Source organism: Leptopilina heterotoma, unplaced genomic scaffold (genome assembly GCF_015476425.1).
Source record: "Leptopilina heterotoma isolate Lh14 unplaced genomic scaffold, ASM1547642v1 Lhet_125, whole genome shotgun sequence".
NCBI lineage: Eukaryota > Metazoa > Arthropoda > Insecta > Hymenoptera > Figitidae > Leptopilina > Leptopilina heterotoma.
The window spans coordinates 1,069,415-1,094,732 of NW_025110845.1; the positions used below are offsets into that span (position 1 = coordinate 1,069,415).

The 25,318-nt window shown below is 30.0% G+C and overlaps 2 protein-coding genes across 3 annotated transcripts in view; one reads left to right on the top strand and one right to left on the bottom strand.

The window, feature by feature from the left end:
* The window catches only part of LOC122512755 (CD151 antigen-like), a 410,729-nt gene that overhangs the window by 309,851 nt on the left and 75,560 nt on the right, over positions 1-25,318 (bottom strand). For both annotated transcript variants that reach the window (XM_043628790.1, XM_043628791.1), the window contains exon 2: positions 16,246-16,289. The gene's annotated coding sequence lies outside the window, so the exon portion shown is untranslated. The remainder of the gene's footprint in view (positions 1-16,245; positions 16,290-25,318) is intronic.
* Positions 513-1,829, top strand: LOC122512747. The gene has a single exon (XM_043628781.1). It carries the CDS (start codon positions 513-515, stop codon positions 1,827-1,829), a length of 1,317 nt encoding a protein of 438 aa, XP_043484716.1.

Here is a 25,318-nt window from a genome sequence, read left to right on the forward strand (position 1 = left end):
TGCCTAACAACCGAGAAAATGCTTTGAGCCGCCTAAAATCATTGGAAAAGAAAATGGATAAGGACGATGAGTTCAAAGAAAAATATTGTGCATTAGTTGAACACCTACTTTCATCTGGGTATGCAAGAAAGTTGTCAAAGGTGCCCGATGATAATCCAAGAACGTGGTACTTACCTCATTTCGGAGCGATTCAAGCAAACAAGCCGAAGAAAATTCGCCTCGTTTTCGACGGGGCTGCTAAAACCAAGGGGACCAGTTTAAACGAAAATCTTCTAACTGGACCAGATTGGACGAATTCTCTTCTAGGAGTATTAATTCGATTTTGACAAAAAAGGGTTGCTGTAATAGGTGACATCCGCGAAATGTTCCTACAAATTAGGATCCGAAAGGAAGATCGATGCGCACAAATGTTTCTATGGCGAGAAATAGATAGGGATAGAGATCCTGACACTTATGAAATGATTTCGATGATATTCGGTTCAGCATCTTCCCCTTTTACAGCTTAGTATATAATGCGTAAAAATGCACTAAATTTTCAATCAGTTCATCCAACTGCGGTTAAGGCGATATTAAATAATCACTACGTCGATGATTATTTAGACAGCTTCGACGACGTAGAAGAGGGTATTAACTGCATTACGAACGTCTCACTTATCCAAGGAAAATGTGGATTCGAAATTAGAAACTGGTGCAGTAATAGCAGTTCAGTAATTCGTGATTTACCTGCGAGTTCTCGAAAAGAAAGACCTATAGATCTCACCTCAAATGAAATTATGATTGAAAAAACCTTGGGGTTGCAATGGAATTGCTCGACGGACACGATTTCATTTGGATTTAACTGGAATAAGATACCTAAAGATATCAAAAGGAACAAACCACCAACGAAGAGTGAAATGTTACGCATACAAATGTCGATATTTGATCCGTTGGGCATGATATTACCGTTCACAATACAAGGAAAAATACTACTACAAGACGTCTGGCGCAGTGGAATCGGTTGGGACGACAACTTGAAGGATCGAGAATTTACAGTATGGACCAAATGGATACTGGACTTGAATGGAATAAAACAACACCACATTCCAAGAGCTTACAGCACAGCAAAAAGCGTCGAAAGAAGTTCAGAACTCCATATATTCAGCGACGCCAGTGACAAAGCATACGCTGCGGTAGGTTACCTACGAACACGTGATGGGATAAATAACGTGACAATCTCCTTCGTTGCTGGAAAAGCCAAAGTAGCTCCGTTGAAACCAGTCTCAATCCCTCGCATGGAACTGCAAGGCGCGTTACTTGCTAGCCGTTTGGGAGATACGATCATAAATGAACTCAACATAAAAATTGAAAGACGAATTTTCTGGACGGATTCACGCACAGTGTTAGGCTGGATACAATCGGACCCTCGAAAATATCATTCATTTGTCGCACACCGTCTTGGGGAAATAGACGAATTAACGAACGCTGAGGAATGGAACTGGATATCTGGAAAGCATAACCCCGCCGATTGTGCTACGAAAGAAGCTGACAAGACAGAAAATTTAATGAAGATATGGTTAGAGGGACCTGAATTTCTGAAATCTGAGGAACACAATTGGCCGAAGCAAACACAGAAGAGTACTATAAACCCGCCCACCGAAGAAATAAAAAAGGAATTTGTAGCAGCCATATCTACAAAAAACCTTATCGAGTCACCAAAAATGACAAATTTTAGCAAATTACTGCGTCTAATTCGCAGTACAACAGCCGAAATTTGGAAGCGCAACAGGACAAGAGAATTAACAGCTGAAGACTTGATACGAGCCGAGAATCATTTGATCAGAAAGGTCTAGAAGGAATGCTTCGCCGAGGAAATTAAAAACATCCGCAAGGGGAAAACTCCACCTAAAAACAGTCGAATCAAAAATTTAAATCCATTTATTGGAGAAGACGAAATTTTAAAAATAGATGGAAGATTAAATCACATTGAAGGAATTCCAGAAAACGTAAAAAATCCGATAATTTTAGACGGAAAACACCATTTCGCGAAACTCATCATCCAAGATTATCACGAACGGTTTCATCATGGATCTCTGGAATCCGTGATAAATGAACTAAAGCAGAAATTTTGGATTATTAAAATTCGTCCTACAGTAAGAAATGTGACTTCTCGTTGTCAAGTCTGTCGTATTCTATCCACAAAAGCAGAACAACCACGCATGGGAGACGTTCCACAAGCTAGAGTTGGTCATCACCGACGACCATTCACCTTTTGTGGCCTTGACTATTTTGGTCCGATGTATGTCACAATAGGACGAAGACGCGAAAAACGTTGGCGAGCACTATTCACTTGCTTGACGACGCGTGCTGTTCATCTCGAACTTGTGTCGTCATTAACGGCAGATTCTGCAATCATGGCTCTGCAAAGGATGAGTAACCGTCGAGGAGTACCATCTGAAATTTTTTCTGACAACGGTACTAACTTCACAGCGGCAGATCAGGAATTAAAAAACGCCATTGAAGAAATCGATAAGAATAAGTTTCGAGAGAAATTGACAAATAAGAAAATAAAGTGGCAATTCATTCCACCACATTCACCTCATATGGGTGGAAGTTGGGAACGCTTGGTTCGAAGCGTCAAAAGATCTCTTGCAGCAATCCTAAAAGATCGAGCTCCAAGAGAGGAAACATTGACCACCTTTCTTACCGAGGTAGAAAATACTGTAAACAGTAGACCATTAACTAACGTGTCAGTAAACCCAAGAGATCCGGAATCCTTAACTCCAAATCATCTGTTGATGGGCTCATCCTCTGGCTCGATAATGTGCAGAACATTTTCTTCAGACGACTTAAATTGTCGTAAACAATAGAGGATATCTCAACGACTAGCGGATATGTTTTGGTCAAGGTGGATGAAAGAATATATCCCTAGCTTGGTTGTAAGAAAATGTTGGAACTGCGAAACTAGAAATCTGATAGTAGGAGATATAGTCCTAATTGCTGATTCGAACATGCCTAGAAACACGTGGCCAAGGGGCAAGATAACAAAAGTACTTCCTGGAAAGGATAAAAGGGTCAGAGTGGTGGAAGTACTTTCAAGAGGAAAAATCATCAAAAGGGCAGCGAATAAAATGGTTGTTCTCGTGCCTATGGATTTAGGTACAGAAGCGCAACACTTCCGTACCGGGGAGGAGGATGTTGACGATGAAACCCTAAGAACAATTCCATAGAAAAAGTATGGAAGGCGAAAAGAAGAAATGAGAGGAAAGGGAGGTAATAAATTGGGCAGTAGTAACGAGTTACGACTCGACCAGAAAGGGTCACGAGAAATTGTAATCGTGAGTGAAGCCTGACTTAGAAGAGGCGAAAATTTGTCGATCGAAAAATACTCCTGAAAGTGAATAGGAGGCTCACCGAGTGACCTGAATTTGAATAGGTACATCTGTTTAGTTCCTCAATTTTTATTGTTAATTGGATGAAGAAATAGCCTGAATTTGAATAGGCTTTGTAATCTTTGTTCAAATGTTTCGTTCGAGTTAATCTGACATCACGAGTAAGTTTTTATTTTCAATTAAATTAGGTAATTAGCGAGTTCTCTCTGTTCTCATATTTTTTTGTTCTTCAAACATGCAATAATCAAAAAATGTTTATAATTCGTCAAAGTTCATATTTTTAAGAAAAAACACTAGAAAAACACTGCGTATTTTTATTCATTCCTTTGTCGTGCGCTGTCATAACTTTAATATTTCAATATAAATATCAATAAAAAACGGATGAAAACTTACAGTTTGATAGGACAAAAGTGTATACCTAGCCATTTTTTTTATTTACTTTTGTTTAAAATATGTATTAATGCATTTCGTACAAATTTCCATTGTCGTGGAGTCCTTTGTCGTGTCAAAACATTTGCACGTGGTAGGTGCGAAACAAGTAAAAAGTGTGCCTGTGCCAAAAACTTTTTTTAAAATGGGTAATAAAGTTGAAATTTTTCTAATCTTTTCATATATTTTTAAATATAATTTTAAAAATGATAAAAATAAATCATTTAATTCAATTAATAATAACTATATAGAAGAAATATGAATTTCAGTGCCACTCGATGATACGCCTCTGATGAGGTTAGTTTTCCTGTTTACTTTTCACATCTCATTTCAATTACGCGAAAAGTGCTACTTACACGAAAACTAATGTTTATTAATAAATGTAATTTAAAATAAATATAGTTGATATGGATTGTATAACATAAAAGAATAATTAAACAAACAGAAAAAAGCATATGTCGAAAAAGAGCGACGTGAAAAAATTCAAAATGATATCCTGGTGAAATTTTAATATTTTTAAACTTTAAATAGTTTTGTAGCGTACCTACTTCAAATATAGTTTATTTAAATACCAATGAATAGTAATTAATAAAAGAAAGTTCAATTTTTAAACATTAAAAAAAAAATTTTATCAACTTAAAAGTGACCGGTTTTTGGAGAATCACCCATATACTTTGCGGCAATACTATCCAGCCATGGTAAAATGAAAGCACCTGTTATATTTACAGGCAAATTAAATAATAATTATCTGTATGTTATTTTAGAAATTACAATTGTTTAACAATTATTGCTTCACTCTGTTGTTACACGCTGTTCAATACAGAAAAGCTGTACCATGACAAGAAGGCCAGACCATGACGCTCAAGAAAAAATGATTTTTTAAACAATTTATTAGCGATTTTCATTCTGTTTCATATTTAAGTCATTTATATTCACTGATCTAATACTACTACACTTTAATTGACGTAAAATATAAATAATTATTAATTTTATTGGAAAGTATGTGAAGGCCAGACCATGACGATTCTGTGATCCCCTATGCAAGTTTAGTGCTTTTAATGTCTAAAAAACAAAACAATTAATTCTCAAATTAGTTTCTCTCTTATTAATTTACTTAGGAGAATTTGTTGTTGCGTTTTACTAATATTGAGTAAAGTTTCGATTTGATTTTTATGTAAATAATACAATTTTATAAACAGGCCAGACCATGACGCGAAAACGAGGGACAAGAATTAACATCAAAAAAAATTTTTTTAAATAAATTTTTTTCGCATGTTTTTTGTTTTTTACAATTCTACGAACATAAACAATACGAAACTATAAATAGTTTTTAGATTAATTACTGTATTTTATTAAAAATAAAAATTTTTTTTATATACATCGTACTGGGGACAGGCCATACCATGACGTTTTAGCACCTTAAAACAGCTTTTAAAGCTAAATTATAAATTTTTAAATGTAAACGACTATTGGCTTTTGTTTGTAAACACAGAAATTAGTTTTTCTCCTTGAATTCATTGCAATATTTGCAACTAATTTCTTAAAAAATACGAGGGACATTGAATTGTGCACTACGCGGAGAATCACCCACTTATAGAATCTGGTGAAATTCACCTTGAAATTAGACGAATCTATTTATCATCCAGATTTGTGATTAGAAACTACTCCTGGTCTCAAAATCCTCTTTACTCAAACCTTAAACCCCTTAAAACTCGCATCTCCAACCAACGAAAAGCTGTCAAACTTATTACAAAAACAGGCATTTAAAAGTCCTTCATTACTCTTAAAAAAATCAATTCCTGTCTTATTACAAAAAAACCTCTCTATTTTGACTCAGCATGGGAATCAACATTTCTTCCCATTACCATGAATGATGAAATTGGCCATGAAATAAAAAATTCCAATAATCCATCTGGAAAACTATCTCAATTTCTTAATTCCAACTTTCCAAACCACGTATACATATTCACGGATGGATCTTGCTTTCATAATACCAACAAAGCCGGTGCAGGATTCTAAATTCTTCAGAATGAATTCCGATTTGGCGTCCCTCTCTCTGGATTCATATCGTCAACCTTTGCTGAATTATCTGCTATCCACGCATCCATTAAATATGTAATTTCCAATAACATCCAGAACATTGTTATTATATCTGATTTTCTGTCTGCAATAAAACAAATATCTGACAGATCTTCTCTTACTCATAACGACTCGAAACTTCTCTTTAAAATTACTAACATGATCATAGATTTTCTTATTGCTCTCTCCATTCACCTTGTATGGATTCCTTCTCCTTCCAACATCCATGAGAACTCAGTTGAAGATCAACTCGCCAAAGTCGCTGCATCGTTGGACGTTCCTTCGAAGAAATTTGCCTCTGTTGGCGACGTTTTTTCATTGAGCAAAAAATTTATGTTCTCTCAATCAAGGGAGTTGTGGCCTTACAAGAATCATTCCGCGGCTGCTGACAGAATACTATCAAAAATTAACTACGAAACCAAAAGACCATGGTTCCGTGGAAAGGAAATCCCCAGACCAAATTCAAGTCTGATTTCGCGTCTTCGAATCAATCATATTTGCACTTCTGAACACTTCAGACGCATGAATTGGAATTTTCCCTGTGAATGCAGTTGTGGTCTGGATGAAAAATCTCTCTCACCTTTTAAACAATTGTCCAAGCCTCTCACCAGGCAGACTATCTTTTTTTAATTATCTTAATTCTTTAAACAATTTTTCTCTCCCCCCCTTGAAAATTTAGATAAATATATTTTCATTCTCACAAAAAAATTATCAATTGAATTCTACAAATATTTCTACCAAATTAATGGAAACTACGTTTAGGCAATTCTTAAGGTTTTTTTTAATATATATCAAATTTCATCCCACTTTTCAATATTCACTCTTACTATTTTTGTTTTGCCTTTGACATTAACCTTTTTTCCCCTATTTCAATCTCTCTTTTTTTAAATCTTTTCCTCGCTAAAAGTAAGACAAACATGCATTAATCTCCGTCTAAGGCTGAAATTCCATCAGTGCCTGGATCAACATACGCTTAATCAAACAATAAATGGAATTATATCCTCTCTTTACCTTCTTGCAATTTAATGCAAGTAACAAGCATCTACAGAAGACTATTTGGGAGCTGATATATGGAAGGTGAAAATTTACGCCTTTGGGATCGTTTTTTTACGCAACTTCTACAAATTACACTTAACATCCATCAATTTACAATCAACATTTGAATCTCCCGCTATTGGACTTTACCGCTTTTCTTATGACGCATACCATAATAATTTTTAATACGCACTCATAATTTGCTGTCCTATACATGCTTGATGAACTAGTCAATCTCACAACTCATTGCTATCTACAATCACAATCCTCACAGTAGCTCTATATGTGTTTTATCTATGGCCATTTGTTTAATCAACAAGCCAACTAAGAAGAAGAAGAAGACTTTTTAAATCTTTAAAGCATATTAGCATAAATTTTATTCCTCTCTTTTAATTTTCAAAATATTTTATATTTTTTCAAAGATCACTTTATTTAGAATAAGTCCAAAGTGATAAAAATATTATTGTTCATAGTTTCACTGAAACAGTCTTTAATACTAAGTAGGATTCATTTTTTATTTATAACTGTTCGCACAAATCGTCGAAAATTCCAACAAGTTTTAAATAAACTGCATTATATTGATCCAATTTGGTTTTAAAATGAGAGATTATTTTAATTCAACACAATTTTGTGTGGATGAAAAGTGCATATGAAAATAATAATCCACTGTGATAGACTTAATATCCTAAAAGATCAATTTATCAAAAATTTTCATCAGTGAAAAACATAGCATTAGATCATTATATAAATTGACTATCAAGCTGGATAAAATCAGTTGAAAAACGAGATTAAATTAACTACATTAAAACAACAAATAAAAAAACAGTTTAAAATCAAGGTTTAAGCATGGGTGCTGAGATAATGCAATGAATCATGTGACAAAACGAGTAACTGGTACGGGAGAGAAATCCGTTGCTAATTGAAACGTCAGAGCGTTTAAAGGTGTGTCATTGCACAAAAGTGTGTGTTACTATATATGTATGTGTGTGTGAGAGAAAGAAGAACAAACCAGACAGAAACACATCCTTCACTTTTCTCAAAATGAAGGGAGAACAAAGGAAAAATGTACTGAAAGTAGACATCAAATGAGTGATTTGCGACAAAGAGATTGTCGAACGATGTGAAAATGGTGGATGGTTAACGAGAAACTTATTTAACACTTTTACCAGAAATTCTTTCTTTAAAATAGGTTGAAAGGTGAATTGTTTCATATAAAATAGAGAAAATACCTATATAAATTTTCTTTTAAAATATCAGACAAAATGTTTCAAATTGTTTCATATATAAAATCGAGGGAAAAAATTAATAAAAAGTAAATAGAAGAATGGCACAACATTTTTATGGTTAATGAAAAAATTATTTCCGAAATAATATTTTTTTAAATGGATCACACAAAGATTTTATCCAAATTCTGTCTGTGAAAATTTCCATTTGTAGGATTTGTCAGATGAGTTCAAAGCAAATTCGACTTAATGAAAATTCATTCAAATGTAAATTTTGATTAAATGAAAATGTAACTTAAGATAAATTCGATCCAATAAGATTTCTATTTGCATGCAATTAAGAAAAAAGGATAATTTAGTTTCATTTTTAATAATATTATTTAGTTATTTTAATGACAAAACATTATTGAGATAATAAGAGGGGGTATAAAAATTTGAAAAAAGAAATCTGAAAGCTTGCTACCCACAGTAATAATCTTTCTTTCTCACTTTTATTATCCCCACTCTGTTTCCCAGCTGAAAAAGTTCCATAGAATTTCACTAGAACGATTCCATAGAATTTCTACATGAATTTTAAGTGATTCTTAATTTTAGTGATTTTTAATTAGAAAGAATATAAATTTCGTGAAATAATTTTTTTAACATTATATTATTATATGGTTACTACAGGGCTAGAACTAGGTCCGTAAATCTTGTAAAGGTCCGTAAATTTGATTCAAGTCGTTAAAAGTCAGTTTTTTAAAAAAAAGGTCCGTAAATTTCGTAATTTAATTAAAAGAGGACAGAAAGTTCGTAAATTGTACGATATGATTTGGAACATTTTAGAAAAATTACAAATGATTGCAAAATTCAATTATTTTCAAAAGTAATAAAATTCTTAGCAAAAATTCAATTCTGTTCAAATTTTTTTTTAAATTCTCGTCAAAATTTAAATTATCTTTATAAATAATAAAATTCTTCTCAGAAATTCAATTATTTTCAAAAATGTTAATAAAATTCTTGGCAAAATTTTAAATTTTTTCAAAAATTTTCCTTATTTTAATCATTTTTAATATCTATTATTTTTATGAAATAATAAAAATTCCACGGGAATTCAATTATTTACAATTTTTTTATAAATTTCTTCGCAATATAATTCAATTATTTTTCTAAATAATAAATTTCTTTTTGAGGAATTTCACGTCAGAAATATCACGATTTGCAAAGGGTATGCCGATTTTCGCAAAACTTCGTAGGATTATAGTTCTATATAAGAGACTTCTTTCCCCCAAATTTTTTCAAAAAAAATTCAAAATTGTTGAAGATGCGCCATTTTGAATTTTAATATTGATTTTATAAAATTTTGAATATCTCGGAATATTGTTTATGGATTTTTATGAAATTTACACATTTTTCAGGTAAAAGTATGTACTTTAAAAAGCAAATAAAGTTAATAAAAAAAAATTCATTTTTAAATAAAAAAGTTGAAAAACAATTTTTTGTTTATTTACTCCTATCTGAGAAAAATGTTATTAACATATTTGGATTCCTTATGAATTCACCTTTAATTTCATAAAAAAAATTGATAGAGACTCAACTGGTTCCGGAGATATTAAAGTTTTTGTAAAAAAAAGCGTCGCTGCGCCATAGCACCATACTGCACAAGTCGCGTCGTACATTACCGTAGTCGTGCATTGCTGCCGCAACTATGACTATTTTTTACAAAAACTTTAATATCTCCGGAACCAGTTGAGTCTCCATCAATTTTTTTTATGAAATTAAAGGTGAATTCATAAGGAATCCAAATATGTTAATAATATTTTTCTTAGAGAAGAGTAAATAAACAAAAAATTGTTTAAACAAATTTTTTTCAACTTTTTTATTTAAAAATTAATTTTTTTTATTAACTTTATTTGCATTTTAAAGTACATACTTTTACCTGAAAAATGTGTAAATTTCATAAAAATCCATAAACAGTATTCCGAGATATTCAAAATTTTATAGAATTAATATTAAAATTCAAAATGGCGTATCTTCAACAATTTTGAATTTTTTTTGAAAAAATTTGGGGGAAAGAAGTCTCTTATATAGAACTATAATCCTACGAAGTTTTGCAAATTCGGCATACCCTTTGCAAATCGTGATATTTCTGACGTGAAATGCCTCTTTTAGGAATTTAGTTATTTTCATAAATAGTAAAACTCATCGCAGAATTTCAATTATTTGTAATAAAATGTTAATCGAATTCCTAAATAAATTTAATTATTATTTAAAATTTTATTAAAATTCATCAAACGAATTCAATTATTTAAAAATTTGTTGATAACATTCTTTATGAGAATTCAATTTTATGAAACATTCAAATATACAATAAATTATTTTTTGTATTTAAATAATTGAATTCTAGTAGAATTTTATAATAAAAATTGATTTAAAAATGAATTTTAGTTAAAATCTTAGATAATAATTTATTGTAGAAGAACTTTTTTAAAAATTAATTGATTTAAAGACAAATTTTAGTGAAAAATTCTTAAAAATAATACCTAATGAATTAATTTCCAGGATATAAATAATTTTGAAGAAGTACAATATTCTTATAATATAAAATAATGATTTCATTAATTTGACATTGTTAATTATTATAAAACATGAAGAAATTGTGTTTTGAAAAAATATAATTTATACTTTTAAGTAAAATGTTCTCTTATTTGACTCGGACGAATTTAAATTCTGTTTAATTAAAAATCACTAAAATTTAGTAGAATTCATGTAGAAATTGTATAGAATCGGTCTGCTGAAATTCAATAAAATTTCGCTAGAATTTCTATAGAATGATTCTAGTGAAATTCTATAGAACTTTTTCAGCTGGGTTTTTTAAGTCCAACCTCAAGTCATTTAAATATACAAAATAAATCGAGTTAAATCAAAACAGTTACCCTAAATTTTACGAACATACTTTGAAATATATTTCAAACAAAAAAAAAGAATTTATCAATTGATAATTATATATATTATCAGAAACCTAACAGAAATTTGACAGAATTTAGATGGAATCCTGACAGAAACCTAATGGAAATTCGACGGAAATTGTCATTGGAATTTGTACGGAATCACTAAGGAGCCCTCGCCGTGGAATATTTCCCAGCGATATTTATAATATTTTTATAAAAATTTGTAAATTTAAAAATATTTATAATAAATAAAAATTGAATTAGCATTTTAAAGCGATATTTCGTCTCTTATATATTTAAATTCACTGAGCTGAACAGATGATCCTAAAGAGCTTTCGATGTGGGACTGTTATGATGGTAAATTTAGGATGCAAAAGATGGACTATAAATTGGAAATGTCGTATTCAACCGCCATTTTTCAGAGAGTCGTATAGGTGGAAGTATCCGGAAAACAAAAATATTCTGACAGTCTAAATCGATCGAAGATCAGTTTCTAGATAGGTTTTCAAAAACCGGTCGTGAAAGCTCACGAGATTCATCCCCAGAGAGTATGCAGCAATGAACCACCGTGACAAGATTTATTGTCGAGATCAATCACTATATTGTTTAGCTGCCCTCAATGCACCTATTTTATTCTGTTTTACTCTCCACTTCATTAAATTTATCTAACAAACTATTATCTTCCGTTTTTTCGAAGAAAAATTCATCTACAAATAATGTAGAGTAAATTACGTATAAATTTTAATTCCACTTTAATATAATTTTTAATAAAATATATTAATAGTTTACTTTTTACTCTGCATAGCCCTCTATAAGTTCTTCATAATATCTTCTAAGTTTCATTTAATCTAAAAATTGTCAAAAGAGCAAATAATGAACATCTAACTATTACACATCTAATTATGTGCCGCTATTAGTATCAAAAGGTGGACAAAAAATATAAACAGAAAATAAATAGAAAGAAGTTTAAAAGAGGGTCTAAATTTAGCCGGCATTTGTCAAATTAAATAATTTATTTAACTAGTATAATTCCCTATCAATTATAATTATTGAAGAGCATTAAAATGCAAATAGTCAATTTAATTTCATGCAGAACATACGTAATAAATATGTTTACATTTTGATATTACAAACTGTGATTTCAAATTTGTACAAAAAAAATTTATTCGACAGTTTTTAAATTAAACAAAGTTAATTAAATTATATTCTAATGAAATGAATTTAATTAATTTTACAATATACTAACAAACTGAATCAAATATATCAAAATTATTGATTGCGCTGAATATGCTGATATCAATTTACTTCAAACTCAATTTATTAATCAAGTTGAAATTAAATAAATATAATTATCTCATGTGAACAAATAGCGTTATTTAAGTGAAACGTATTGTTTAATATACTTGTACTAACGAGATATGGTATGAGGGCATAAAACTCAGCCAACAATAATAATAAATAATAGAACTTTCATTATTTTATATTAATTTACATGATTACATAAAACAAATTAAATGAAAAATGAAAACGAAAATAAAACTAGGAGATTTTGTAATATTAAAAAAATTAATGTTTATATAATAAAATTTATAAATTAAGGATAAAATAATTAATAATAATTATAACAATAATAATAAAGTAAATAATTAAAATAAATAATAATTTCCAAACATTCCTGAACGTGAAATATTTTAAGAAGTAGAAAAAATTGAAATTGTAAATAACATAATACTGTGGATTTATAAAATCACAGAAACAATCGCTTATAGTAGTAGTCAAAGCGATACAATAAATTCCGTCTTGCATCATTGAACCTTTCATACAATAGCTTTGAATAAGATTTTTTTATTGAAAAACTGAATGGCTTCAAAGAATCAAATGAGTTAAAAGGGAAAAATATTACCAGGTCTTTCACCTTTCAAAAGTTACAGAAAATATTTTCTTTAATATCATTTTCATTCACTAATCTTGTATATCCTGTACATGTTTATATTAAGTGAACAAGGATTTATAAAATTTATATTATTATTTCATTGATAAATGATTTATCACTATAACTTTGAAAAAAATACAAATATTTTAAAGAAGCAGGAGAAATTTAATGAATAATTGAAAAAATTTTCTATAAATCATTTTATTTTTTGTTGAATATTTTCTTAATGTAAGAAAAATATACAGGTATATATGTTCTTTTTAAGGTAAAATAAATTTACTCTTTTTACAGCGTACAAAAAATATTTTCTTATTACCAAAAAGGAAAGTCCAATAATTTTTCCTCTAACATAATTTCCATTTTTTATGCTCAAGAATGAGAACTTTTAACGAGAAACTATATACAATAACTAGGTAAAACTTAAAATGTATAAAAATGATAAAATATTTTATATTTAAAATGGGTGAAGAAAAAATGTATAAAACTAACAATTGCTGTACAATGAGAAAGTTAAAAATTTCACATCTTTTCAAAAAAAGAACATCAATATTTGAATTTTTATACATATAACAAAGTCAAAAACAAAAACTTCGTGTGTTTATCTACATGAGAAAGCATTTTCTGTTTTTATATTGTGATGTGAATTACAAAAATAACTGATTCCATATAACGGTTAAATACATACACCATATATACAATGCAAGTGTTTGTAACAGTTAAAAAAAATGCAAACTTTAAAAAATAAACAGTAAAAAGTAAACTTGTCAGGAAATTGTTTTTATTTGAAATACACATAAAAATTGGAAATAAATTAATTTGAAATAATTTTTCGAAAAATTAATTGATTTAATTAAATTCCAACTTTTGTAAAATAAGAACCACCCTAATGTATATAGGTGGAAAGAATTTTCATTTCACAGAGAAAAATGAAAATTCAGATTTCGGACTGAATATAAAACAATTTGAATGATTTGTATTATCATAGGAAGAAATATTAAATTTTGGTTCTCTATCCTAAAAAGTTTAGTAACGATTTTCAATGAAGATCAATGCTAAATATCTTAATAAACGCCAATAGTCTTCTTTCAACAAGTGCAATCAGATTCCGTAATTAATTCAAAGGTGAAAAGAATTAGGTAGGGGAACATAGTCTAGGTCGGCCACCTTTTTGACTTTTGTTTATAACTTTTTTTTAAAAATGAATTTGGACAATTGAAGTATATGGTTGGAAAGTCCTGTTTAATAGGAACATTTTTTCTGTACAATGTAAATTGACAGGTTTAAAAATGAAAAAGTTATAAAGATTTAAAAAAAAAATTTGTAGTCCAGGTTGGCCATTACAGTCAAGGTCGGCCATGTTTAAAATTCAAAGGGCATTAATCTTTAAAAAATAAAATAACATGTTTGGAGTTACGGAAAATTGATTCTTTATTGTTTACAGTTTGTAACTTAATGAAATAACAAAATAATAAAAATAAACAATATAAAAAAATAAATATAAATAAAAAAAAATTTTGCACTAAAATATTAATAAAATTAAATAAAAATATTAATAAGATGATCAATTATATTATGAGTTATACAGAATTGCAGTTTTTGCAAATGAAGTAGATCGTCCTCATCTTTGCGCATTTTAAACACATAGTGGCCGACCTTGAGAGAAAGTAACATTACCGAATTGTTGTAAACAAAAAGAAATACGTTTCGGGATTCGATTTTTTACTTTGTTTTCCTTTCAACCATGAGTCCCACAAATTTTCTGCATACTTGCCTTGACGATTCAATTTGTTTTTTATCTTTTATTAATGGTTTTTCACATTATGCACAAAACTTTTTTTGAGATTTTTTTGTACCGACGTCACAGAAAACACAATTTTTGATTTTCCGAAAATGTAATTGAACAAAAAGTTAGGTTTCACTAAGACAAGCTTCGACAAATATGCGCGTAGGTGGCGCTAGTGAACTTGACAAAAAAACGCGAGTGGCCTACCTAGACAGTAGACCAACCTTGACTACATTCCCCTACAATTATTATTATTTGCATTTATTTTAATTCAGCTACTCAATTGATACAAACTTTGTATCAACGCTCACTTAAACGGGGACTGTTCTGTGCGAGAGTCCTTAGATTCATTCCCAAACAGTTTTTAGGAATGCGAAACTCTGTGGCGCGCCTGCGCCCGCGTTTGTTCAGTTTCTTCGTTTTTGATATACATGGAAGTCTCGGTGTAGTTCGTAGTGTATTAATTGTTTTAATTAATAAAAATTTTAGTTTTAAATATAATATTGAGTGCAGTTTTGTAATAAAGTTCTAGTGTTACAAATGAATGTAGAAGAATATCTATGTGAAATGTTTGATCTCATTTTGAGGTTAGGTGTGTGTTTATTTGGTCTTTAGCCGGTTATGCAATGCCTAATTATTATTATATTTTATTGTAATGTTCAATTTAGGCAACTAAATGTAAAGTCTAAAATGAAATAATATTTAAAAACATAGAGAATACTTTGAATTTTAAAAATCTTCGCATTGGGATTTTTATTTAATCTGTAGATATTTAAATAAAAATTCTTTCTTTAAACGTTTTAAAACAGATCATTTTAGTAAAAATGGCAAAGGACTTGTATTTAATTTTTAAAGAGATTCTACGTTTAAATATCTAAAGAATATTAAAAATCCCAGTGAGAAGTTTTATAAAATTCAAAGTATTCTAATATTTTCAGTTGTTTCATTTTTAGATTTTATATTTAGTTTCAAATTGAATATTCCAATAAAAGTAAATATTTTGACAAATATAAGTAATAATGTAGGTCACTAGAAGATCTGCTCACATTATATTCAGTATGGGACTCGGCACTAGACTTGCCTTGGACTCCGCCCAGAAGCGCCTATCAATGTGTTCAGACTGCTTTGTTCCGCGTATAAGTGTGCATAAGAACGAAAAGCCTACTGACGTGCTTTAAACCTTTTACGATTCATTTCCCTGTTTTCTATCCTGTAGCCGCAAAGGTAGACAAGTTTGGGAATAAAATCTAAGTTACTAGCGCTGAACTCCACAATTTTCAATCAGATTTTTCTGCGTGTTGTTAAAAATTTTGATTATGGGTTTGAATTAGGTTTTATAGATGTCATTTGATCGGTAAGTTCGATATTTTCTCTTCATTGACATAATTATTATTTTAAATATTCATAATAGTAATAATTAAGTAGTACTTAAATTATAAATAAAATATTAAAGTTCATAACTTACGTTAAACATAGTCGTAGATCAAGGTCAAAGGTGACAATGGAAAACTGAAACAGAATGAAAAACCGGATAATAACTAAATATATTCATATAAATAAAGAAGAAAAATAGATAAATCAGAAAAAATGTTTATTTTCATGACATTGATATAATTGAAAAATGGTAACATGCAAAATACGAGATTTTCAACAGTAAGAAAATTAACAAACTGTCTATCAACTATATAACGCGCTTTGATTAAAAAGTCTTCTTCACGTTCTATGAACATTTTTATGTCGATTCTCATATTTGGTGAACATCAGAATAGAATCAAATCTGTGACTGACATGCAATATTGGCTTCAAAACTTCCTTTAATCAAAATATTCATGCATGCATGAAAGAAGCATGAAAATTTTGAAAATTGTATTTCACTCAGTTTGGTCCATTTAATACCATTACTATTATGCAATCATCGAACAAATATTATTTTTTATAAATATTTTTTTTATTTAGAAAATATTTATTTTATAATTATTTTATAGATTTAATGATGATGATGATTTAAAAATTAATTACAAAAAATATTTATGCAAACTTCATTAAAGAATTAAACCCGAAAACATAAAAATAAAAAAAATATTAAAAATCAAAAGTAATGGTCTTTGCCTGTAAATTTAGATTTATTATTTATTTTCAATTTTTATAATTTATCGCCGATAGATAAACAGACATTTTTTAACACTTTTTGAATTCTAATGTCTCAAAACGAAAAAATATAATTATGAAAATTTTCAAGTTTGGAGCAATGTAGAGACAGGAGTATAATTTAATTTTTTATTAATATATGAATATTTTATAAAAAACAGAAATGTGTATAAAAAAACAAAATAAATATAAAAAAATTAGAGTAAAATCCCTGTTCAGTATTGGACTGCAAAATTGTAAAACGTATATCTTTTAGAAATTTACTACAAATTGAGTTAATCCCTTATTTTCAAAATTTAACACGTTTTGGGAAAAATATTATTATAACCGACAGCTGCTTTTTTTCTAAATTGTATTTTCTTTAAAAACTCTAAATGTCGAAAGCAATTTACTCAATGAGTAAATAATCTGCAGCAAATGGTTTATTGCACTACCATTTTTCCTGACCCATCAGTCCCACGATCCCAATCGTCAACTTAAGCTTTTTATTACTTTTTGCATTGTCACCCTTGCCCACGCCTCCACTTTCCTACTCCAACCCACTCCAAAAATTAGCTCCAATCAAATTGCAAATTGTTCATCCCCAAATTTTCGGTCTTGATTTTACACATCACCCTTTTACCTGTTTAAGAAGCTACGATCAGATATACTTGTACTGTCGAAAGAAATAGATCTCGCTACATCTATTTCCAAACAATTGTAAACACTTCAATTTAATGTAACATTTCAATTTCAAATTTATAATTAAAGATAATTATTTAAACAATTGTTTCGTTTTACTTCAAAAATACCAAAATAATTATCAACTTTTTCTGAATAAATTAAGTTCAGAAACCGTTCGTTAAAACAAACGTGCGGAATTAACATGGTCCTTCGAGCCGGATATTGTCATTACAAACATCCAGTGAATAATTGTTGAAAATTTGAATATTGATAGTTAATCGTGAAGTGTTAAGATCAAATATTGATTTATAACCTATAAAATTGTCGTTTTGTGTTGATCACGAGTGTTACTCGCTCAGATCCATTCATTTTCGTCGTGCTTTTTAGCAATTAAAATTCTTTATCAACACGTTACAAATTGTTGATATATTGGAACATTGCAGTGACATTGTGTAAATCTTGTTATTCAAGGTTGAAAAAAGATTCTTACTAGTGACATTAACCATGGTAAACTACTGAAACGGTAGTGGTGCTCTCTGATCTAACAATTCAATATTGAACAAGTATCATTTGGATAATGTGAACTGTTGATAATGTGCTGTTAATCACAAGTGAAGTGCCAAGTACTAGGAACTATTTGCAGTACCTGTCAAAATCATCAAGATTTCAACGTCAAGTAAAGGCAAGTTATTTGAACCATCAATATCCTTTCTTCATTTTCCTGTGCCATCAATTATATATTTTTCTAATTGCTCGAGATAGTTGTAATTGTAGTAAAATCACAAGATGTCTAAAGATCGGTTAAAACAAGTGAAGGTCAATTTAAAAAATGTAAAGAGAAAAATAACTAATTTTTGTAATTTTGTTGAAGATTATGAGGATGCTAGCGACTTTCTCATTCTAGAAAAATGAAAGTCAGACATTGATAAAGAATTTGCAATTTTCGAAACTCTTTGTTCAGAATTAGATTTACTTGAGGAAGATCCCACTCATGATACTAATCGTACTGAATATGAGGAGAAATATTATCGCGCGTACGGGAAAGCAATGTCATTATTGCAAAATCATAATTCGCGTGATTCAAGTACTTCAGGCTCACATCAAAGTCTCAGAAATGACCTTTTAATTGAATCATCTCAATTTTCAAAGAAAACTCTGCCACGAATAAATCTTCCAACTTTCAGCGGATCATATGAAGCCTGGTTAGGATTTCATGATCTTTTTAAATCATTAATCGATAACAATAAAGATATTCCAGAAATTAAAAAATTATATCATCTAAAGGGTTGTTTGAAAGACGAAGCTGCAGAAGTCTTAGAATCTCTCGAATTATCGTCCGAAAATTACAAGGTTGCTTGAAACTTGTTAAAAGATAGATATGATAATAGAAAAATTATTCGTCAAACTCACGTTCGCGCATTACTAAATTTACCATGTATCTCGAAAGAATTTTTTGTTCGCTCATTTTTAGATAGTATTCAAAAACATGTAAGAGCTCTTGAAGCATTAAAAGAACCAGTATCTCAATGGAATACTATCCTAATTGAAATACTTATTCAAAAATTGAATTCATTTTTACGCGAAAAATGGGAAGATTCAAGCTGCGAATCAATTAATCCCTCATTAAAAGATTTGCTCGCATTTTTGCAACGTCGTGCTCAATTTGAAGATGGAAAATCTTGTCAAAAGGATTTGAAATCAAAGGGAACGTTCGATAAAAAACAATTATCCTCCCGTCACGTGGCTCTTTCAACTCAAACATCTCAAAATCCTTGTGTCTATTGTCAGAAAAATCATTTTATTTACAAATGCGATGAATTTAAAAAGTTATCACCTTCGGCTCGATTTGAAGCAGCTAAAAAGGCCTCTCTTTGTACAAATTGTTTGCGGCCTAAACATCGCGTGTTAGATTGTAAAGGTTTTCCCTGCAGAAAATGCCAAAAAATGCATAATACGCTGCTTCACTTTCAAAAGCAATCTAGCGAAGGATCTGAAAGTGTAGAAACAAATACTCAAAATGTCATTGTTGCCAATGTACACACTAATACATCTTCCGAGTGTCTCTTAGCTACAGCCTTAGTTGAATTAATTAACGATTAAGGTAAATCTAAAACTTGTCGTGTATTGTTAGATGCTGGTTCACAAGCAAATTTTGTAACAAATAGTGTTGCTACTTTTTTAAATTTGCCTCATCGTTCAGTAGATGTTTCAATATCTTGCGTGGAAAACAATTCCACTGAAATAAAGCATAGTGTTTCAGCGCTTCTTAAATCAAAATTCAGCAATTATTCTAAAAATCTTGATTTTCTTATTTTAGATGAAATAACGAAACCTATGCCTTCAACCTCAATCAATCGAGCTCAATTAGAAATTCCAAACAACATTGTTCTCGCTGATCCAAATTTTTATAAAACGTCAGAAATTGACATGCTTCTCGGTGTACAATTGTTTTATAAATTAATGTGTGTGGGTCAAATTTCTTTAAAAAAATCAACCAGATGTCATTTTGCAAAAGACTCAACTCGGTTGGATTATTGCTGGTGAAATGAAAACTACTTCATTTCAAAATAAATTACAATGTCATCTTGTTAGAAATTATCAACATATTGATAATTCTTTGACAAAATTTTGGGAGATCGAAGAGATTCCAACAAAAAAGCTCTTGTCAAAAGAAGAGCAAAAATGTGAAAATCATTTTAAAACTTATACTGAACGTTTATCGAATGGTCAATATATGGTTAGGTTACCCTTTAACGAAAAGAAAAAATTATTAGGTGAATCTCGATCTCTAGCTTTAAAACGATTAATTTATCTTGAAAAACGTTTCGAAAAAGATTCGGATTTAAAATCAAAATATTGTAAATTTTTAAAGGAATATGAGGATTTAAAACATTTAAGAGAATTAAGAAATAAAGATTGTTTGTTTTCCGGATTTTATTTTCCTCATCACCCGGTATTAAAGGAAAAAAGTCTAACTACTATTTTACGTGTCGTGTTTGGTGGTTCGTTAAAAACTTTAACTGGAATCTCATTAAATGATTGTTTAATGATTGGAGCAACAATTCAAGATAATTTGTTTTCGTTATTGATTAGGTTTCGTACACATACATATGTTCTCACAGCTGATATCGAAAAAATGTACAGACAAGTACTTGTACATCCAGATGACGCATTGTATCAAAGAATTTTATTTCGAAACAACACTAATGATTCTGTTAAAGACTTGGTTCTAAATACCGTTACGTACGGCACTTCATGTGCGCCCTTTCTCGCAATTCGTGCCTTACATCAGTTGGCAATAGACGAAAAATCAGAACATCCTATTTCATTTAATATTGTATTGAATGATTTTTATGTTGACGACATGTTAACAGGAACAGAATCGTATGAAAATGCTAAGTTTCTTCAAAAAGATATTACAACATTACTGAAAAAGGGTGGATTTAATCTAAGAAAATGGGCTTCAAACAACCCTTCTCTAATTCCGAAAGATTCAAGTGCTTCACCTGATAGTCATTTGTCGCTAGATCGTAATTCGTCGATAAAAACTCTTGGAATTAATTGGAATTCTCAAAAGGATTCAATTTTCTATAAGGTAAATACATCAGATATTTCAATGGTTGTGTCAAAACGGTCTATTCTCTCTCAGATAGCAAAATTGTTCTACCCTCTTGGGTTGTTAGGTCCGGTTATAACAAAGGCAAAACTAATGATACAACTTTTGTGGAAGGCTGGCGTTGACTGGGAAGAATCTATACCGTCAGAAATACACACAATGTGGTTGCAATTTAAGGAACAATTGCCTATATTGAACAATGCAAGTTTTGAGCGATTAATTATTACCCCAAACCCATGTTCAATTCAAATCCATGGATTTTGCGATGCAAGTGAAAAGGCATACGGAGCCTGTCTTTATATTCGTTCTACTGATGCTCAAGGCATTAATCACACATCTCTCATATGTTCTAAATCCAGAGTTGCACCTGTAAATCCCTTGACTTTACCGCGTCTGGAACTCAGTTCTGCTCTTCTCCTTTCTCGATTACTTTTGTCTGTATTAATTTCGTTGAAAATGATAAAAATTGATAACATTTATTTATGGTCCGATTCTACCATTGCATTAAATTGGTTAAAACAGAACCCTATTTGTTAAAAACATTCGTTTCAAATCGAGTCGCAGAAATTCAATCTCTTACTAGTTGTTGCGAGTGGAAGCACGTACCAAGACAAGATAATCCTGCTGATTTCATTTCACGAGGCCAAGGCCCTGTCGAATTTTTAAAACCAAGCATTTGGAAAACTGGTCCTGATTGGCTCTCGCAAAATGAATCACAGTGGCCAAATTTTGATTTTCGGAATCAAGAAATATTAGAAAAACGTGTCACGGTTTCAACAGCATGTGTGACGGAAAATGTAATTGATACTATTTTTTTTGAAAGACATAGTTCGTTTATGAAATTAAAACTGACAATAGCGTACGTTTTGAGATTTATTCATAATACAAAAAATAAACATGACAAGCGCGTTGGCACTATAACAGATAAAGAGCTGAGTTCGGCAACTCAGACAATTATTTTAGCAGTGCAAGCAAATGCTTTCTCAAAGGACATTTTGTTATTAAAAAGGGAAAAAAATTTAAATGACAACAGCCGTTTAATTCCATTAAATCCTTTTTTAAATAAATGCGGGATTCTGCGTGTGGGTGGTAGATTAGTTCACGCTTCAATATCAAATGAGCAGAAACATCAAATTCTTTTACCTTTAAATCATCACGTAACAAAATTGATTACCCGCGATGAACATGAAAGGTTAAAACATTCAGGTATACAAGCAACTTTGTATAGTGTTCGTGAACAATTTTGGCCTTTAAATGGTCGTAACATTACACGACAAATTATTCACAAATGTATAAAATGTTTTCGCGCAAAACCCAAAGGTACGCATTATATCATGGGTGATTTACCTCAAGAACGTGTAACCTACACTCGACCTTTTTATGAAATTGGAGTAGACTATTGTGGTCCATTTTTTATCAAAGAAAAACGATTTCGTAATCGCAATAAAATTAAAGTATACATAGCTGTTTTTGTTTGTATGAGCACAAAAGCTGTCCATTTGGAGGTAGTGAGTGACTTAACTACAGAAGCATTCATCGCGAGTCTTAAAAGACTTTTTTCTAGAAGGGGAATTTGTAAAAGCATTTTTTCAGATAATGCTACAAATTTTGTAGGTGCAAATAGAGAACTTAATGAACTTTATCAATTATTAGAGTCGAATGATCACTTGAAAACCGTTCAGAAATTTTGTATCGAACAAAAAATTAAATAGAATTTTATTCCACCTCGCTCACCTCATTTCTATGGGTTGTGGGAGGCGGCGGTAAAATCCTTTAAACATCATCTCATACGAACCGTGGGAGACACACTCCTAACTCATGAGCAATTGGAAACGTATGTTATTGAAATTGAATCAATCTTGAATTCTCGACCTATATCTCCTATGTCTCCTGATCCAAATGATTTACAACCTTTGACTCCTGGACATTTTTCGATTGGTGGTCCTTTAACAAGTCTTCCTGAAATTGACTTTACCAATACTCCGTCCAATCGGCTGTCAGCTTGGCAACATGCTCAACAATTGCGTCAACACTTTTGGAAACGGTGGCAAAAGGAGTATCTACATCAACTTTCCATCCGTAACAAATGGCAGCACAACATACAAGACAATCCCTTGCCCACGCCTCCACTTTCCCACTCCAACCCACTCCAAAAATTAGCTCCAATCAAATTGCAAATTGTTCATCCCCAAATTTTCGGTCTTGATTTTACACATCACCCTTTTACCTGTTTAAGAAGCTACGATCAGATATACTTGTACTGTCGAAAGAAATAGATCTCGCTACATCTATTTCCAAACAATTGTAAACACTTCAATTTAATGTAAAATTTCAATTTCAAATTTATAATTAAAGATAATTATTTAAACAATTGTTTCGTTTTACTTCAAAAATACCAAAATAATTATCAACTTTTTCTGAATAAATTAAGTTCAGAAACCGTTCGTTAAAACAAACGTGCGGAATTAACAATCCCTTTTTCTCAATTGCAATTTTCTATGCGAGTTTATACTGTTGAGTTGATAACCTATTTTGATAGCACTTAATTATGTAACAAGCATTGTTCATGGGAATGAGGAACTGAAGATAAGGAATAATGCAGAGTGATAAAGCCAAGTGAATTCTAATCCGATAAAATTAAAAATTATCCGCTTTACATAATTTAACAAATTTATAAAAATTTTCTGTAAAATCTTTATGAGAAATTAGTTTTCATGAAAATTAAATTTTTTTATTTTTAACCCTTTTTTTATTTACACTATATAAAAAAGTTATATTTTAACTGCCAGAGAGAGTTAATAAAAATTATAAAAATATAGAATTCTAAAATTAACATAACTGCTTTACGTTAATTCAGTAATAAAAATGTTATAAAATGTTAAAAATCAAACGGCAAACTAATTTTACAAATTTTGGTGAAGAATCTATATGGAGTTAATTATAATGAAGAGAAGTATTAAAATCCATTTTAAGATATTGTTAATATTCTGCAGTTTTAAACATATTTTAGAAATAAAACATAGTTATAATTATAGGAATAAAAATATTTGCAATAAAATGTACTAAAATATATGCTGGAGAGAATAATATTGTAACAAATATTTATTCTCATCATTTGAGAAAATATTTAGAAACAGTTAAATTACAAAAAAATCAATTTAAATTAAAGATCAATTCAATTAATTACCTAAATGATCATTTAATAGAATACAGATTAATGCAAAATTACATAAATATAAATAAAAGAAATAATTTATATAATATTTAACAATTTATTAATATTTATCTATAGTCAAAAGATTATTCTTTCTCTATCAAATTAAATTTGGAGACGCGTCTAATTCATATACACACAAAACATACATACATAAATAGATAAATAAAATGATTACATACAATGAATATTTCAATTAAATTTCTCATAAAATAAAGCATACAAATACATAAATAAAATGATTCGAGTTCACCCTTTTTGGTCTAAGAATTTCAATGTGCTCTCAATAAAAATAAATCACAGAAATCCCGAAAATTAAATAAACAATAATAAATATATACATAGTGTCATAAAAGAACAGTACTCATCTCTCAAACCATTCAGTGTGGAGTGATCAGAATTATCCATATTCCAGGAATGGATTAAAGTTTTCCTCCTACGATGGGAGTCCTGGATGAATGTTGCGAAATCCAAGATAACGATAATGGATGATAATTAATTAAAATTCGGGACTATTATAACGGCCACACTTTAAAGAAAAGAAAGTAAACAAAATTTATAAATTCAACTCAAATAAATTAGATATAAAAACACTTGAAAATTAAATATTGCACCTTTCCGTGTCCTCGGCCGGCACGTGAGAGCATGGCCATTTTTCTGGTATTGTCGATAAAAAGCAAACCTTGAATAAAAATGAATTCTCCTAAATCGACAATCAAACCCAAATCAATCAATACCCCACTCCTAGAGAACACGGAAATTACAAAATTGCAGAAATGTAAGACAGTCAGTATCATCCAGGAGCTCCCTATTCTAAATATAATTAATTATTGAAAAATACATGAAGTAACCGCTTCAATATATTACCAATTTTAGAACGTTTTTCAATGTAGAAAA